The following is a 17505-nucleotide window of genomic DNA, read 5'->3' on the forward strand; positions in this document are numbered from 1 at the left end:
CGAGATATTATCTTGTGAAAACGACATATTATCTTGTGAAAACGACTTATTTTATTATGTCGTTTTCACAAGATAATATCTCGTTTTCACAAGATATTATCTCGTTTTCACAAGATAATATCTCGTTTTCACAAGATAATATCTCGTTTTCACAAGATAATATCTCGTTTTCACACGATATTATCTCGTTTTCACAAGATAATATCTCGTTTTCACAAGATAATATCTCGTTTTCACAAGATAATATCTCGTTTTCACAAGAAATTATCTCGTTTTCACAAGATAATATCTCGTTTTCACAAGATAATACCTCGTTTTCACAAGATAATAAGTCGTTTTCACAAGATAATATCTCGTTTTCACAAGATAATTTTGTCGTTTTCACAAGATAATTCTTTCTGGTATTTAAAAAAAATATTTGCTTGTCCTAAATATACCACCGTATAAATTTCTATTCTAATAACAAAACTTTTATAACTTTTTTCATGGGAAGAGTGTAACTATATATCGAAACATGTGTATGTCACTTGAGAACCAATGAAATACATTGGCGTCGGAAGGAAATTGAAAGTGGGGAGGCTAAGTGTAAAAAAAAATTATACCTTCTCAAAAAACCTGACAAGCAAAAAAAAAAAACTCGAAAATCCTATTTCGGGGGGGGGGGGGGGGGGGGGGGGGGGGGGGGGGGGGAGTAGTTAGGTCAGAACTTCAGTACCAAAATTTTTTCCATAAACCACCACTTCCCCCATTTTTAACCTATATATTTGGAAAAAAAAGTGGGAGGGCTATGCCCCCCCTAGCCCCTCCCCCCGGTTCCGATGCCTATGGAAATACATGTATACGAAGAATCATATATATGTAGGACTCCAAAGTGCGATGGGACTCCAAAGTCCGATGGTCTGCGCCAAACCTCGATGGTTTGACACGCCAAAGTCCGAAGGTGCTGAAAACGTTTATAACGTCATAGTACAAAAAATGCGATGTCGCGCCATGCCAATACAAATAAATATTAAATGCAAAGACTTACCCTATTTTTTTGGATATAGGTGCGAGACTAACACTAATCTTATCAGTCGAAAAAATGTGTAACAACCATAAGCTTGGTATCTTAGATGGGTGCAGGACTAATCCAAATCAGTCCAATAGTCTGCGAGGACTAACCATAAAATCTCTTGGCTGAGTTAGAAGAAACACATCGGTGTTCAAGAACCAACACAATCAGTCGAATGGTGTACATGGACTAACCATAATAGCTCTGGTGGGCGAAAACAATAAGCAATATCAGTAAAATTGTAAGCGGGACAAATACTAAATCACTGGATTTTGAATGCAGGACAACGTCATGACGTCGAACTATTGTGACGTCATAAACGTTGATTGTCCCTTCGCACCATCGGACTTTGGCGTGTCCGACCATCGCATTTTAGCGTTGCGTGTCTCATGGGAAACGAGCAATCGGACTTTGGCGTGACAATCGGACTTTGGGGTCCGTAAAGACAGCGAGCCATCGGGGTTTGGCGAGACCATCGGACTTTGGCGTCACCATCGCACTTTTTAAATAGAGTCTTACATATATAACGAACTGTATCAAGCTCAAAAATCAATCAAACGGCAATACAAATTTTGCAGCACAGAAAACACGAACTTCTCATTCAGAGGTGGGATCAAGTGCCATGGAAGAGTGAGTATCCCCTGTCGACGGTTACACCCACACACCGTGTGCTCCTTATCATGATGTCATATTCAGAAAATAACAGAATAATACCTCGCTGCTGACCGACAATTCAGGATTGATGAATTTTTTATAGATAGAATATACATGTATTTGCTAATATGGTCATTGTATAGCCCATAAAACTTATGAAATAATGACTTTAAACGAGAATGCTACTATTCTTAAGTTATTTGATTTTGTCAATAACTTAACTCAATTCTTTAAGTTGACGATTGAAAAGTTTAAATCATCACGTTTATCATAAAACTTTGTCGTAAAATTAAAAATCGTCTTCGCTAGCTAATGCTTCCGATACGCCACTCTCCTCATAAACACTCGACATACGATGCTGTTAAATGACAGGGATGCAGATATTGATCCACTCCAATCACAACTTGAGAAGAAAATCCATTAAAACACCCGTATGTCAAGGGCTTATGGGGAGTATAGCGTATCAGAAACCCGGGCTTAGCAAGCGAAGATGCAGCAAATTATTATTTTTTATTTCAAGTTCACTGGGATACATCGTTTCGACACAATGAAACACCGTCGATATATTTAAATGTCGAATTGAAGACCACGGCAAATGTTCTCTTCTCTTTTCATGTATATGACTTGACTTTGAACAAATTTTGTTTCATGTGAATACAAAAATAGGTCTGCTAATAACGGGGCGCATTTGATACCCAGGGTATTTCCAACATATTGTTAAAAAAACAAACAAAAGAACCCAGACAACCCTGATATGGATAATAAAAAGATAAATGTGACAAGTTTGCTCTCTTTTACGGTGTTTCATTTCAGTAAGTGCTATGAATCCATTTCTTCTTCTTCTTCCCATCCAGTGCAAAACCACTTAAGTATTATCGCACTCTGCGTGAGGGGGTGAGTGTCTATATACAGTGCTCAAAGGAAATTTAAAAATTTAAAAGATTAAAAGCGCAGAGATGTGACATCTAGTGACTGGCACTGGACAGCTGGGTCTTGAAGCTGTCCAGGGTCTTGGCCTCCACCATTCCTCCTGGCAAGGAATTCCACAGTCGGATGGCTTGAGGGAAGAAGGAGGTCTTATACACTTCTGTCCTTGTGTGTGGTACCAGGAATCGCAGGGTGTGGCCTCTGGTCCTCAACGATGCTGGGTGTAAGAAGCTCTCCGCCGGGATGTCCACAAGATGATAAACTATCCTGTATAATATGATAACTTGGGCCCTTTCCCGACGGATCTGAAGTGGCTGCCATTGGAGCTGCTGTAGCATGGATGTTACACTGCTTGTGCGCTGGTAGTCTCCAATGGCGAATCTCGCTGCCTTTCTTGAACTGCCTCTATCTTCTTGATATTTTCCTTCTTAGCTGGGCTCCACACACTGGAGGCATACTGTGTGGGTCGTACCAGTGTGGAATAGCACTGTGCCTTGATGTTAGTTGGACACCGGCTGATGTTTCTGCCGAGGAAAGCCAAGGTGGAATTGGCCTTCTTAGTGGTTTTATCTATGTGCGTGTCCCAGCTTAGGTTCTTGTGGATATTGAGACCAAGATACTTGGCAGAGTCGACAGTGTTCAGGACTTGACCGTGTATGGTATAATCGGCGCGAAGTGGGGATTTCCGGTTTGTAACCCGCAGTACTTCACACTTATCCGGGTTGAACTGCATTAGCCATCTATCTTCCCACTCCTGGCGCTTATCTAAGTCGCTCTGTAAAATTGCTTGATCTTCTGTTGTCCTTATCCTCCTATACAACAAGCAGTCATCGGCAAAAAGGCGGATGGTAGATGACACTGTTGATGGCAAGTCATTTATGAAGATCAAGAAGAGAAGTGGTCCTAAGACAATTCCCTGGGGGACTCCCGATGAAACAGTGGTGGCTGCTGATGATTGGCCATCGAGTACAACACGCTGGTTACGTCCGATCAGGAAACTTGAGATCCAACGGTGTGTTTGGCCTCATATGCCGTAATGGTGTAGTTTCATCAGAAGTCGATTGTGGGGGACCTTGTCAAAAGCCTTGGAGAAGTCCAGGAGTATGCAATCCATTTGTTCTCCAATGTCTAGGCTCTGTGCAAGATCATTTACTGATAGGATGAGCTGTGTCTCAGTAGATCGATGTTTCCTGAAGCCATGCTGACTATCAGTCAAGAGCCCATGCCTGTCTAAATGACACATGATGTGGCTATGGACTATATGCTCCATGACCTTGCTACAAACAGAAGTCAGGGACACTGGGCGGTAGTTGACTGCTGCACTCCTATCTCCCTTCTTAAAAAGTGGCGTGATGTTAGCCGACTTCCATTCATCTGGCACCCTGCCCTGGTCTAATGTAGCTTGATATAACACACCCCTACTAATGTTATTATGATTTAAATTCAAGACACGTGGTTTAGGTTGATCTATTCAAAGGTTATAGGGTAGAACCGGTTTTATAAATAAAATCGGCAGTAAACAGGATATTGCTATAGCCTGTTTCTTTTGAAAACATGTCCTGTAATAAATGTTTCCAGACCTTTCTGAAAGACTTTCATGATTTTCAACAGAAAGGGGGTGGCTAAAGGAGGGGGTGTTAAAATAACAATATATCTTATACTTTTCGGCGAAAATAAGAGCTCACTAGTGACCGATTCGTTGGTAAAAATGGTAAAAATGGTAAAAATGTGTTTTATCATCAACACTGACAAACCTTTGTTTGCCTTATATGGCTATTGTTATAAATGCGCACAGAGGATCTTACCACGAGCAACTGACCAATTGTTGGAATGAATAGCAACGTTTACGCCAGATACATGTTTACATTTTACTTCGAACACGTGGTTCAGGTCAATCTATGATCATGTCAATGGAATACAAAATAATTTTAAAAAAAATTTCCTTAAGAACAAAATACAAAGATAAGAAACTATTAAATATGTTACGGGCGTTTTTAATTTATTGTTTACTGAAAAAAATTGTTTAATAAAATGTAGTTTGTGTCTTGTTCAGAACACCAGCGCTTCATGTTTAAATTCATGATCACGTGTTTGGCCAAGGAATTCACCTGGCAATTGTATTCACCGATAGTACAACAAAGGAATTAATAAAGACGCAAATCGCTTTTGCAGTATGACTTTCAGAAACCTAGACTTCCACCGTTTATTGAACAAATGAACTGCTTGTCATTATGAGCATGAACATAATATTTTGAAAAATGCTTTTTTATTTACAATAAGATTTTCCTTTTTTTTCAAGCGTAAAATTCCTGTAGTATTCATAGTAACCCATAATGCAATACTCATTGAGCTGATTGGTCAGTTAAAATCATGCTGGTGCCTCATTTGCTAATCTGACGCCAAAAAATATAGTCCCGGTTCCCATGCAAAAAATATTTTTCCAAAAAGAAATTTTAATTCATGACTGCAGAAAATTGTATCATAGAGAATACTTATTTAAGTTTGAATGAATGGAAGAGAGATGGATTGATTGAAGTACATTTCTACAGACATTATCAGCTGATTCTAGGGTGGTAAAAACTGAAACGCAACATAACTTTTCTGTTTACCATGTCTCCACGTGCTAGTCACTTCCTAGCCACATTTCCGTTAATAATTTACCCTGTCTAGCTGAAGTCTCGGTAACTCTCGCCAGAGCCACTGCCAGAGCTACTCTGAACTCATCGGGTCTTATAATTTGCAGAACAGCGATAAATAAAAGGTTCCGAACACATTAGTAGGGGTGTAACAGGGTCAAGGCTGGTGCTATCTGATGGGAAGTTTCTTTCAGTAGTCGTGTGGAGACTTCATCAGGTCCTGTGGCTTTGTGGGGGTTGAGCTGCTGCAGTAGTTTCTCCACCCCATTTTGAATAACGTTGATGCTTGGAACTGTTGGATGTGGGCTGGGTCCCATATCTGGAAGTGGGTCGCTAGGATTCTCAGTAGTGAATACAGATGTGAATTGTTGGTTAAGGATATATGCCTTCACCCTGGCACCACTATATGTTAACCCATCGCGTTTTAATGGTGCCACTCCGCAAGCATCGGTTCGTTTACTTTTAATGAAGCTCCACAGTCGCTTTGGTTTATGGTCTTCATCCATGATGATGTTGTTTACATACTCATGATATCTCAGTTTGCACTGAACATGTACAGCATTCTTAAGGTGCTTATACCGTGAGTGGTCCTGAGTAGATCTGGTTTTCATGTATTGCCTATAAGCACGATCTTTTCTTCTGGACAGGCGCTTTAGATCTCCTGTGATCCAGGGCTGGTTGAAGCGTGTCGTTGTCATCTTTGATGGAACATTCCTATTAAGGGCATCAAGGCATCCGCTCTTAAAACTGGACCACAGATCCTCAACTGGGTGTGGAGTGTCATGTCTAGCTGTGAATAGTTGGCTAAAGGCAGTTATGTTGTCTCTAAGACCCTCTAAGTCTGCTTTGTTCCACAGATACAACTTCCGACTAATAGGTCGTTGAAGTTTAACCTGGACATCACTGTCGACGAATATTGCTTCGTGGTCGCTTATGCCTGGGAGTGGTCTCAGACGATTTACTAGTGAGGGTCTGTTTGTGAGGAATAGGTCGAGGGTCGAATCATTCCTTGTTGGGAACTCCACCGTTTGCAGAAGGCCAGTATCAGCAAAGAAGTTAAGGAAAGCGTTGTTCAGCCCTTTTGGATTTTGATTCCCGCTAATTAATGGAGTTGGTTGACCACGAGATATCCGGTAGATTGAAGTCACCAGTCAGCCAAAATGGGGAGGTTGGGTGTGCTTGTATGATGCTATGGAGCTCTTCACACATTCGTTCTGCTTCTTCTTGGTTGCTACTGGGTGGTCTGTATAGTCCCGCTATATTCAGTGGTGGGTGTGTCCCTCTCTTCACTGATATTGCAACTATCTCTGATGTTTTAGAGATGTGGAGTACATCGCATGGTATATTTGCCTTTGTTATGATTATGACACCTCCATAGCCATGGCCTCTTCGCGATCCCTCCTAGCTTTGACAACATAACCTGTAGGCAAGAATTCGCTGTCATGAACATCAGGTCGTAACCACGTCTCAGAGCCTACAACGATGTCAGGGCTTGCAGAATCTACAAGGTTCATGAAGCTCGCTTTTTTCGCACGTATGCTCTGTAAGTTGAGTGAGATAATGCGAAATTTGTGTTGTGGCGGTTTTGCTGTGGTACCTGGTGACGTTCCCTTCTTAGGTGAGGATGAGTGCAATGGTGAGCCAGGATCTCCTGAACTGCTCATGCTGGAGTCAGTTTTCAAGATGTCATAGGTGTTAGATGTGTCAATGATGAAGGACTCAAAGAGTGACGTTGAAAAGTTCGGCAGGCCACATGAACAGCATATCCAGCTGACGTCAGAGTGAGCATTGTATTGGTACATCTGACTTGGCATACCTAGGCATCCTACGTGGTACCATTGGTCACAGTTATCACATGCAATAGCACGCTGACCCCATCTGCAGGCCTTGTGACCTCACAGTCAGCTGATCTAAGCAGTAGTAGAATGCTTATGTATAGCAAATGGTCGTTCTTGCTGCGCTTCATGAGTGGTTTAGCGCCATACACGGAGGATTTATTAGTTTTATGACTGGTTTTAATGTTCCGTGTTATGCATGTAAAGATATTTCCATTTGATCAAGAAAAATAATCGGGAAAAATTAAATGACTACATGTAAATAAGCAGTGACAATGGTGAAGTTCATGTCTTCATTTATTTTTTTTATTTAAAAAAAGAATGAAAAACTGCGACAAACACCACTGATTGCCCATTCTTTCCACAAACATAATAAAGATTAAAAAAAGGCAATATTAAGTTGTTATAATAAAGTTTTTTCTATGCCTCTGGTTGTCCAGTCGATAGCAATGTTTCATATATTTCGAAAACAACCTTTTTAATCATGTTGCCCTAGGCACGTCAGGTGTTGAAACAGACTATAAAAGCCGTGACTTTTTGGAAACGATGTATAGATTACTCGCGAGCGACCGATTGGACGCTTAAATTGGGAAAGGTCAAGGTCTAATATTGTTGATCACTAAAAATATTTTGGTCATTGAAAGACATGGCTGAACTGTGGAAACGAAGTGTAGTTTGTAACCCCGGGTAAAAGTTTATGTCGTAATCTACAATTTACAGTATGGGGAACTTGAGAAATATTTTCTATCGAGTGTGTTCAGGTTTTGTTTTGATCGCCACGGTACACGTGTGTTTGTGTACTGAGACCGTAGACAACACGGAGGAATTTCATATGGTTCAAGGTATATTTTCTATTTCTTCAAAATAAGTCTTTTATGTTTAGAAATATTGCCTTTCATTTTTGTCATGTCACATGTGTATTTATTTATTAAGTGGAAGATGTAACGTAGTATTTTAGGGAGCAGGCGTTCCTTTTTTTTATCCCCAGAGAAGTCTTGATCAACGTAATCCATTCTCTAATTTTATCCTGTTCAGCAAACTGTTTTCAGGTCTTTTTCAGTGTCGTCTAAAATCTTGAAGAATCATTACTTCGATCGCTGTTTTCATCTTAATTGTAATGTGAATTGATATTTGCCTCAAGCACCAGGTTTCCAAGATTAGGAGTATAATTTTAATAAATTTTAATAAAAATACACTTCAAACTTCTGCACTTAACATTGCTTCAGCAGCTGTTAAGTGCTTAAAAAAGGTACTTGGCACTATTGCGAGATTTTTTAAACTTGCTATCACTATCTGAACTAACTTTTCTTGTAAAATACATAATAATTGCACATAGACATGATAAACTTTCAAAGTGTTACTTTTATATATTATATGGATATACTATGTCAAAATTGTAGCAATTAGGCCAAGGGTTTGACACAGTGTATGGAGGCAAATGCAATGTATGTCAAACTCTGACTACTATTTCAGCACAGTACATCCAAAAGTACTATTATGACTAGTGGAAAACTTATTGCAAAGCAAAGAGTAGGTCTTAATTATGTTTGAGAAGTGACATTGGGTCAAGCTAGGTCATAAGGTCAAGGTCATAAAATATCACTCATTTCTGTTAAGGAACATTCATCACTTGATGTTTTTATCCCCTTGCCATTGTAACACAGACAGTTAGACATTTGTCTGCCTTTGCGTGGAATTGAATTAGGTTGAATTTAAGGCACGTATCTGTTAATTTAGAAGGTCCTGATTTGAGAGGGTATTTGGCTAAAGAATTCTTTGGATCATTTTCAGAGGCTTTGTGTGGAATCTCAACAGCCTGTTCAGCTAGGTTACTTATTCTGTCAATATTTTACCTATAGAAGTATAGAATCTTGATTTTTTTTGAATAGTTTAATATAGTTTAATACTAAAACTCCATTAATGATTTTTGTACAGTCATACAGTCTGCAGCAATCAAGTAACTAATAGAGAACTTGAGAGGTCAGAAATATATAATAATATTTGTATTATGTCTAGAACAGAGTAAAAAAAAATCTGCTAGTATAGATGTAATTACTCAACTCAATATGAATAAAATTCTTATCTTATAAATTTTTGTAGTCTCAGAATTCATTATAGTTACATATGACTGATAATATAGCCATGCTTCTGATACTTTGTTTTATGTGTCTGGATTGAAAAACAGTGAATGAACAATTGTTTTATTTACATGATCTACATTTGTCAGTGATATTATATGAACATATGATATGCATTAGCAGATTTTCAGGGCTTTCAGATAGATAAGAATTAATGGTACATTTACAAAGATAGGAGAATTTTTCTTTTTTGCCATGCAGTACAAGCATGATTTCAGCTAGCTGCAGATCTGTAGCATTATGGTTTTATATATTTGTCTTTGACCATAACGCTACAGATCCTGTAATGCAAAAAAGGTGCAATTTACGGCGCAATAATTTTGCGCACTTTTGGGGAGAATTTCTCCACTCTCCAGCATTGGTCGATAAACTACCTTTCACTCCCTAATTCTAGGCACATTATTTAACCAATCTATATATTTTATCTACCTCCCAACCCTCTATAGGTCTCTTTACAAGTGATAAAATCGCTTGATTAAAATTATTTGTTAGATTGCTGAAAATTCACTTCAAGTGAGTTTATTGCCTGTTAAGAGACAACTATAAATGGTTGGGAGGTGGATAAAATATACATATTGGTTACAGAATGTGTCTATAATTAGTGAGTGAAAGATAGTTGATTGACCAATGCTTGAAAGTGGAGAAATTCTGCCCAAGAGTGCGCAAAAAATATTGCGCCGTAAATTGCACCTTTTTTGCATTACAGGATCTGCAGCGTTATGGTCAAAGACAAACATATAAAACCATAAAGCTACAGATCTGCAACTAGATTTCAGCGGGGTAAAAATACTAAAGACTGACAGGTTTGAAAGATCTGGATTTGTATGTACATAAGAAAATAAATCATATTTGCATGATAAGGCAATAACATGTTAGATCTTCAAGTTTTACATTTGAAATTGCTCTATAAACTAGAGTCTCTGTCCTTATAAGAAGTTTCTGTGGCTTCATTAAAAATGCATGTTAAATGACAAAACATGTTTTATGCATTAGTTTAAATTGTCAATACCAAGAAAGACATGTTTTCTGTTAAATATTAATTTTTAATGAATACCAAAAACCAAGGAGCACCTGGGGCCTTGTTTGGCTGTAAAATCCGGAAAAATTATTTTAATCAACAGCTGTACCAAGATTTTGATTCTTTGTAGTAGATGTACTCAAATACACCATTTTCTTTTTTTAACATTTGTTAACATAATGAAGATTGCATTTCTGGAAGCCTGTTTTCAATTACATTTACCCTGAGAAAAAATTAAATGTACATGATTGAAATACTCTGTACATAGATAACACACATTTATCAAGCTCCAAGATCATTGAAATAATACAAACTGAAAGTAGAGCAAAGAGCCTGGTCTCTGAAAACATCAATGGTGGGATCATGTACCATGGAGAAGTAAGCAACCCATGTTGACTGGTCACACTAGCTGTTTGCTCCTTGTCATAATTGGTCAAATGGAGAACCTGTAGACAATAACATAACAATTTATAAGAATGAAAAATGTCAGTCGACAGCATTCAACTTAATAATAAATTTTATCATTGTGGTGACAACCATGAAGTTCACGAAATACGCATGTATTGACTTTAAATTAATTGGTTGATATCCTTGTTTGATGAACTTGTTTGTCAATAGCTTGTCTTGTTTAAGAAATTGTTCATATGAAGAAATTGCTCTTGTTCATCAAATCAACTTGAAGCCATGAAATCTATATGCAAGTGATAAGGGTATATGGCTATTGTACCAGGTACATTTATCTTGTAAGGGAAGTTTATATCATAGAAATTATAGAATCATAGAATTATATCAGAGAAAAGTAAAATTCATTACCTTTACCATAAAGTACATGTTCAAAGAATCTGGTATGTAGTCTGTATAACAAAAAAGTGATAAATGTTTAATTTAGACTTTCAGTGACAGTTGATTAATTAGTCCATGTACAGGGTCATTTTATGCATAAAGTGAACTTTGTTCTTCATTAATCATGCATTAAATAAAATATGTTATGAAGAAAACCCACTCTAAATGCTAATTAAGAATATATAAATGGAATGCATTAATTGAGAAAAAGTTGATTTATCTAAAGCATGAAATACTGTTTGAAGGTACATGTATGCAGCTGTTTATAAAGACACCATATGGATGTCTGAGGCCCATTTAAGACTTGGCTACCAAAAATGTTTTGAATTTGTTTTCTTGAATTTGCTGGAATTCGTTACCAGTATTATACAGTGGGCTTCTATTAGACACCTTCTTGTACATTATTACAGTAGTTTTGTTTCTGTAATGTCCCTCATGAGAATTTTTCACTCATATGGAGACACCACCACTTGCAGTTGGAGAGCTGCAAATTTTGTCCTATATTTGGCATTCGGCCATTGAGCAGTGAGGGATCTTTTTCGTGTCAGTACCTTACTACAAAACGGAACCTCAGTTTATACAGACCCATCCGAAGGACCGGTCTCGACGTCCCACAGTGACATTCGAATCCGCGATGTAAGGATCAACTCCTTACTTCACGACTCTAGAGCAGACGCTCTAACAACTGCGCCACTTGAGCGAATCATCACAGTGGTCATATCCTGTTTTTTTATTCAAAAATGTTAGATAGTTTCAGTACACAGTACATGAAAATTGAAAGAATGAGCAAGAGAGCAGCAGTGTGCAACAATCTAGAGAAATGTTAGGGAAGTTTTTTCTCACTTTTCATGACCACAAAATTTTTTAAAAAAACTTGTTTGTTTTTTTTTTGTAATTTAAAATCTGGAATTTGAAATTAGGTTTTGAATATAGATTACATATGTAAATCAGTTTATAATGTAAATGTATCAGTATATCACTACAGTTGAGGGAAAAAGTCTATATTGATCAGCATTGATGTGTGTCCTGTTAGATCTGACATCAGTCAGTACCAGTTCCTACCTCAATGCCTATCATCTGTTTGATGAAGATGCAGTATTTTGCCAGTAGTCATGATAACATTTGATGTGAGCAGACAAGCTTTCTGCCTAACCCCCAGTCTATTTCTCTGATCCTTATTTGTTGTAGTTTTATTGACAAATTCTAGATTAACATGCTTTTTTTTCTTGTAGTGTACGATTTGAAAACTAAGCTGATATTAAAATTCAATGATGGTGCTACTGGCAATAAAAAAAATCACAAGTACATCTCCGCCATTATTGACCTGTCTAATTTTATTTCAGATAAATCCTTTTCTAATGTGACAATTTATGACATGAATGTGACGTGTGGGGAGCACAGACCAGGGTTGTTTCCCTCCCAGACTTGGACCTGTAATGACATTAGGTAAGGCTTAAAATAGAACAGTGGTAATAACTTAATAAGGGGGCCAATGGGAGGCAATTTTTTTGATATTGAATTGTGATGATTTTGGAGGAGGTCTACTCTTCACTATAAGGCCTACTACAAAAGCAAATTAATTTGCATGTTGAATGTTGCATCTACTGATGCAATTGGAAACTGCTTGAATATTCATTTGATTTGCGATTAGGCTATATATATGTAAATATTTAATGACATTCATTGACAGGGTTTATTTTTTATCATACCTATGTAAACTCTAAGTAGCAAATTCACTTATTGGCTTAATTTCCATTTAATTTTTTTTAAGCAAACCTGAGCAGAAGCTCATGTGAGCTTTTCTGATCACATATCATCCATCCGTCCAGTAGTTCATCCATCTGTCTGTAAACTTTAACATAATTAATTTCTTCAGAAGAACTGCCATAGAGCTTGAAATTTCAGGCATGCCATACAACTTGTCCGTTTCATACATAACAAATTTTCGTCACAGTTTTCTCAGCAACTACTCATCGTAGATATTTGAAATTTTTTGACAATCTTCTCTAAGGTATTCATACGTTGGGATACATTTTTGTTCAAATTGGATATCAGCTTCCTGTTTGTCTGTGCGTCTGTCCATTTCATATATAACCAATTTTCGTCACAGTTTTCTCAGCAACTACTCCAGGGAAATTTTAACACAGGGTGGGGTCACAAAATCAACTTCCTTTTTGTTTGTGTGATACATAAAAAATTTTTCCCCATAGGAATATACATGTTTTAAAATTCCTCTAAAGAACAGCAAAGCCTCAATTAGTCTTGCTAATTTCAAGTTTGTTGACCTCAGGGCCAGGGTGGGGTCACAATAGGGATCATTTTTTCCCCGTAGGAATATACATGTTTTAAAATTCCTCTAAAGAACAGCAAAGCCTCAATTAGTGTGGATTCAACTTTGTTGAAATCATAACCCCCAGAGGAAAGTTTTACACAGGAATATGATTAATATATAGGAAAAAGCTTTTAAAGAATTTCTAAAGAACTTCTGATAAACAATTTGGGGTATAATGACTCAGAGAGACCCAGGTGAGTGCTGTAACCCTTGGGCCCCTTGTAAAATTTTTTAACCTTTTGAATTTAATAGATTTTAAAAATATTATGACAATGTAATTACATTTGGTGATGTAAAGATTTCAATCTCTTGTATTAATACTAATGTGATCTCTGTTTTTTGTAGGGTAAATGGGATGAGAATGGCCTATGGCTACTACCCTGGCTTAGGAGCAGACAGTAAATGCACAGAGTCAGGTGGATTCGATGAGCTGCGACAGCTTTGTTACAAGTTGATGGAATCTATTGCTTCTAACAGACAATTATGGGGAGCTCAGGTGAGATTTATTTTGTACCAAATCGTAAAATTCAAGTTTCCTGGATTGAGGAACCAAGCGGCTAGCCTCAGGATGTTGCCTAGTTGTTTATGTATTGAAAATATATACTGAAGAAAGTACTCATCAATTAGCAAGGAATCTGAAACTTATATGGATACAATGGACCCAAATAAATTATAAAATTGCTTATCATGGTCCAAGACCCAGACTTCAAAATCAAGCTATGATAATCATGTACTTAAATTAAATACTCCTTAACCCATTTAAGTCATATACATTAAATTGAGACTGTAGCTACAATAATGTAGTCCTCTCTGATGTTTTCTCTTCCCCCTCCCCTGAAATAAAAAAATTGAGAGGACTACATTATTGCAGTTAGTCCTGACTGAAGTTTAAAATTAAAATTCTTTTATCATGAAGAACTGAAATATGTGAACATTTTGATCCCCATTGTTTGACCATGATTGAACTTACCATATTTTGTACAGTCTTTAATGTATTTATTATATCTATAGTCATAATAAAGTCAACTACCTTTAAAGTAAATGACTGAAACAGCCTCTTACACAACAGGCAATCTCCCAGATGTGTAAACATGATCTGTTTCATCAGGGTGCAGTTATAAGATCAAATAAACAAAGCCTTGCTTAATAAAAAAAATTAAAGGTGATGAGTACTATAGAGAAAAAATAGGAGGACAGAATATGTTGCTTCAATTTTAATATGAACATATGAAAAAAACAGTTTGGTTGTTTAATGAAACTAGCTAAATCAGGTCTCTTCATGTAAATTTGAAAAAAATCAATAATGACGAAGCCTGAGGTTGTTTTTAATATAATTAATTGATAAGCCTCATTGAGTCAATCTTTTTTTTGTGCTATCATCACAGAAAAGTGAAAATTTATACTGTCTATTGATGAACCAAAACTTTTAATATTACTTTCTTCTTGTTTTTGCTTCCTGCTTGTTCAAATAAAGTAACTTAAAGGAGCATTCCTGAACAGATATGTTTAATTGATATTTATTTTGTAGAAGAGATTATATTGAAATATTTCCAATATATTTTTAGCACTAAATACACTGTAATAGCCACATCTAAACTATAATGAAACACATGCATGATTTATTAGAAAATTTGCCAATCAATATTAAAATAGACTGAAAAAATATTTTTTTTATGTTCAATTTTTCTTGCTTTTCTCTAGGTTTCCAAAGCCAGCTGTGATTACATTAATGAAAAGCGAGTGATGCTGAATCTGTCCCTGGACGGTTACTATTGGAAGATTATGAAACCAGGCTATGGCTGGATAGAAACTCTGCAGTGTGTGGCGTTTCCAAAGGATGATACATTTCCTTTCCCATGATGCAGTGGATGCAAAATTGATTTATTTTAAACGAGAAATGAAACAGGAAGATTTCATCTTTTGCCTTTTTGGTTTTTTGATCTCACTCTTTGGAAATGTAATCACTTCATTTGTGAAACATTTTTTTCTTATTTTTAGCAGAGCCCTTTAAGAAAGGATTTGCATTAAGAGATATTTACGTTAAGCTTTTATAAGAATTGATTAATTTAGTAGCAGTGTGAAAAAAATGCCTCATCAAATCAAAAGCATGCATCTCCTACACAATTCAGATGCACACATTTTCAGACTGCCTCAGGCTATTTTAATTTTTTCAAGTTCTGTTGTTCTTGGTATTAGTTAGGTCTAGAGACATTTTTTAAGAAGTGTTGCACAAATTATTCTGATTATTTTTTCTTCCCTGTTATCTGTAAGTCATGACACTTCAATAGAGACTTAGTATAGAGACTTAGTCACATATTTACTTGTGAATGTTTTCTTCTTTTAAATCCTTCACTTTCCTGTTTTTTTTCTCACAGAAATAAGATACTGTGTTTATATGTGTTATTATTTACTGCATTTGCATGTTTTTTCATAGCTTGGCAATCCATGGTTTTTGAACTTCTATACTCTGCATTAAATAGCCAACAGGTTATTGTCTTGGGAAATGGAAATTGGTGATTTGGTGTCTTGTTTTGTAATAATGAATGTCATTTTTGAAAGGAAGTTGAATGAAGTAAATGTTTTAATATGCTGTCAATACATTTTGCTCCATTTATTCTATAATTCATGAGAGCCTAATGAGGTGCAAGCTAATTTTAAAACCAGATTTGGATGTAAAAGGATTCATGCTTCAGGTAGTTTAAGAACTGAAAAGGTTGGAATGTATATTCAAAATGTAAAAAAAACTAAAAAGTGTACTTATGTAACTGATCAATTGCACTGGCCTTAACCTCGATGTTTTGTGATCTGACAAGATCTTTTTTGTTAATATTTGATAGTTTCTTGTATAATATAAAGAAATATGTGCAAAGTCAAGATTCTGACCTTTGGACCTCCATGAATAACATGAAAGTAAAAATTAGAATATGATTTTATAATATTAATAGAACTGCTAGTGTTGTAATAGAACTGCTTGTATACCAGCATTCATTTTGAGCCAGAACATTCAGTTATGAATTATTATCATACTAGTATTGTAGTTACATGTAAGACAGGGTGCAAACTTACTCATCTGAGATTTCCATTCATTAGAATGGCATGCATTAAATATTTATCATAACAAATATGCCGACTTGCTCTGTATTTTTAATTTTGGAACTCTATATTCCTTGAAATTAAAAAAAAAAGTTTATAAAGTTAGATGTAGTAGTATCGTTTCACTCATTTACAGGACAAGTAGAGATTTAGCATATGTAAACCTGTGTTTAGCATGTTTTGTAATGGTGTTGTTTGTTTGTTTGTTTATTCTACTTTTCCCGTTATCCATGAAGTTCTAATATTTGCAGGAGCATACTATGGATCTGTCTTTCTGTTTCTTGGAGATCTCTAGATTTGTCTCTCTTTGGAACCGTACAAGAAATAAAAAAGATTTGATGTTTGGCTTGCTCTACTAGTAACTATTTATCCCAATCTGTTTTAAGCAATAATAATCAGATTGTAACAAGAGATGTATATTGGGAAAAAATATCTAACTAAGAATAAGTGAAATGTGAAACTGTTACCTATGAACATATGAAGGGATTGTCTTTCAGATACACATTTTGTTGACTTTAAAGCAGATATCAAGTGCTATTTTTACATATTATGCTTTTTGGAAGTCCCACGTTTTTTTTTAAATCGTTATATTTATTCTATGCAATATCTATTAATCTACCATTGTTAATAATCATATTTTATTATCTGCATGTACATGATAAAAAAGAGGAGAAATTAACGTCATCGTAATACAGTCAAAGACGTCCATTGTTATACAGAATAACTAAAACATTAGAGATTGATTACACAATTGTAAATAAAATTCATTAAACATTACTGTGTACAAACATTGACAATCATGTAACTATACACTTGTAAATAAAATGTGAAGGCACTTGGATTATTTGTTCTGTTGTTACTGTTAAATCGCTTATTTTCTTTAGGTCAAATATTTGTGGTTTGAGAAAAAAATGTAGCGTCTTAATCATACGGGTTCAGCTAGTGCTGAACAGATAGCTTAGCAGGTAGAAAACCTGT

General features: G+C 36.1%; 1 protein-coding gene across 1 annotated transcript; it reads left to right on the forward strand.

The window, feature by feature from the left end:
- Positions 1-7697: 7697 nt before the first annotated feature.
- Positions 7698-17368, forward strand: LOC134228761 (uncharacterized). Its single transcript, XM_062710458.1, has 4 exons — positions 7698-7945; positions 12446-12548; positions 13780-13930; positions 15136-17368. The coding sequence occupies exons 1-4, from the start codon at positions 7825-7827 to the stop codon at positions 15292-15294; spliced, it is 534 nt and encodes a 177-aa protein (XP_062566442.1). The 5' UTR covers positions 7698-7824; the 3' UTR covers positions 15295-17368.
- The last annotated feature ends 137 nt before the right edge of the window (positions 17369-17505 follow it).

This window comes from Saccostrea cucullata, unplaced genomic scaffold (genome assembly GCF_032062105.1).
Source record: "Saccostrea cucullata isolate Sc308-1 unplaced genomic scaffold, CSIRO_AGI_Scuc_v1 ctg146, whole genome shotgun sequence".
NCBI classification, from domain to species: Eukaryota; Metazoa; Mollusca; class Bivalvia; order Ostreida; family Ostreidae; genus Saccostrea; species Saccostrea cuccullata.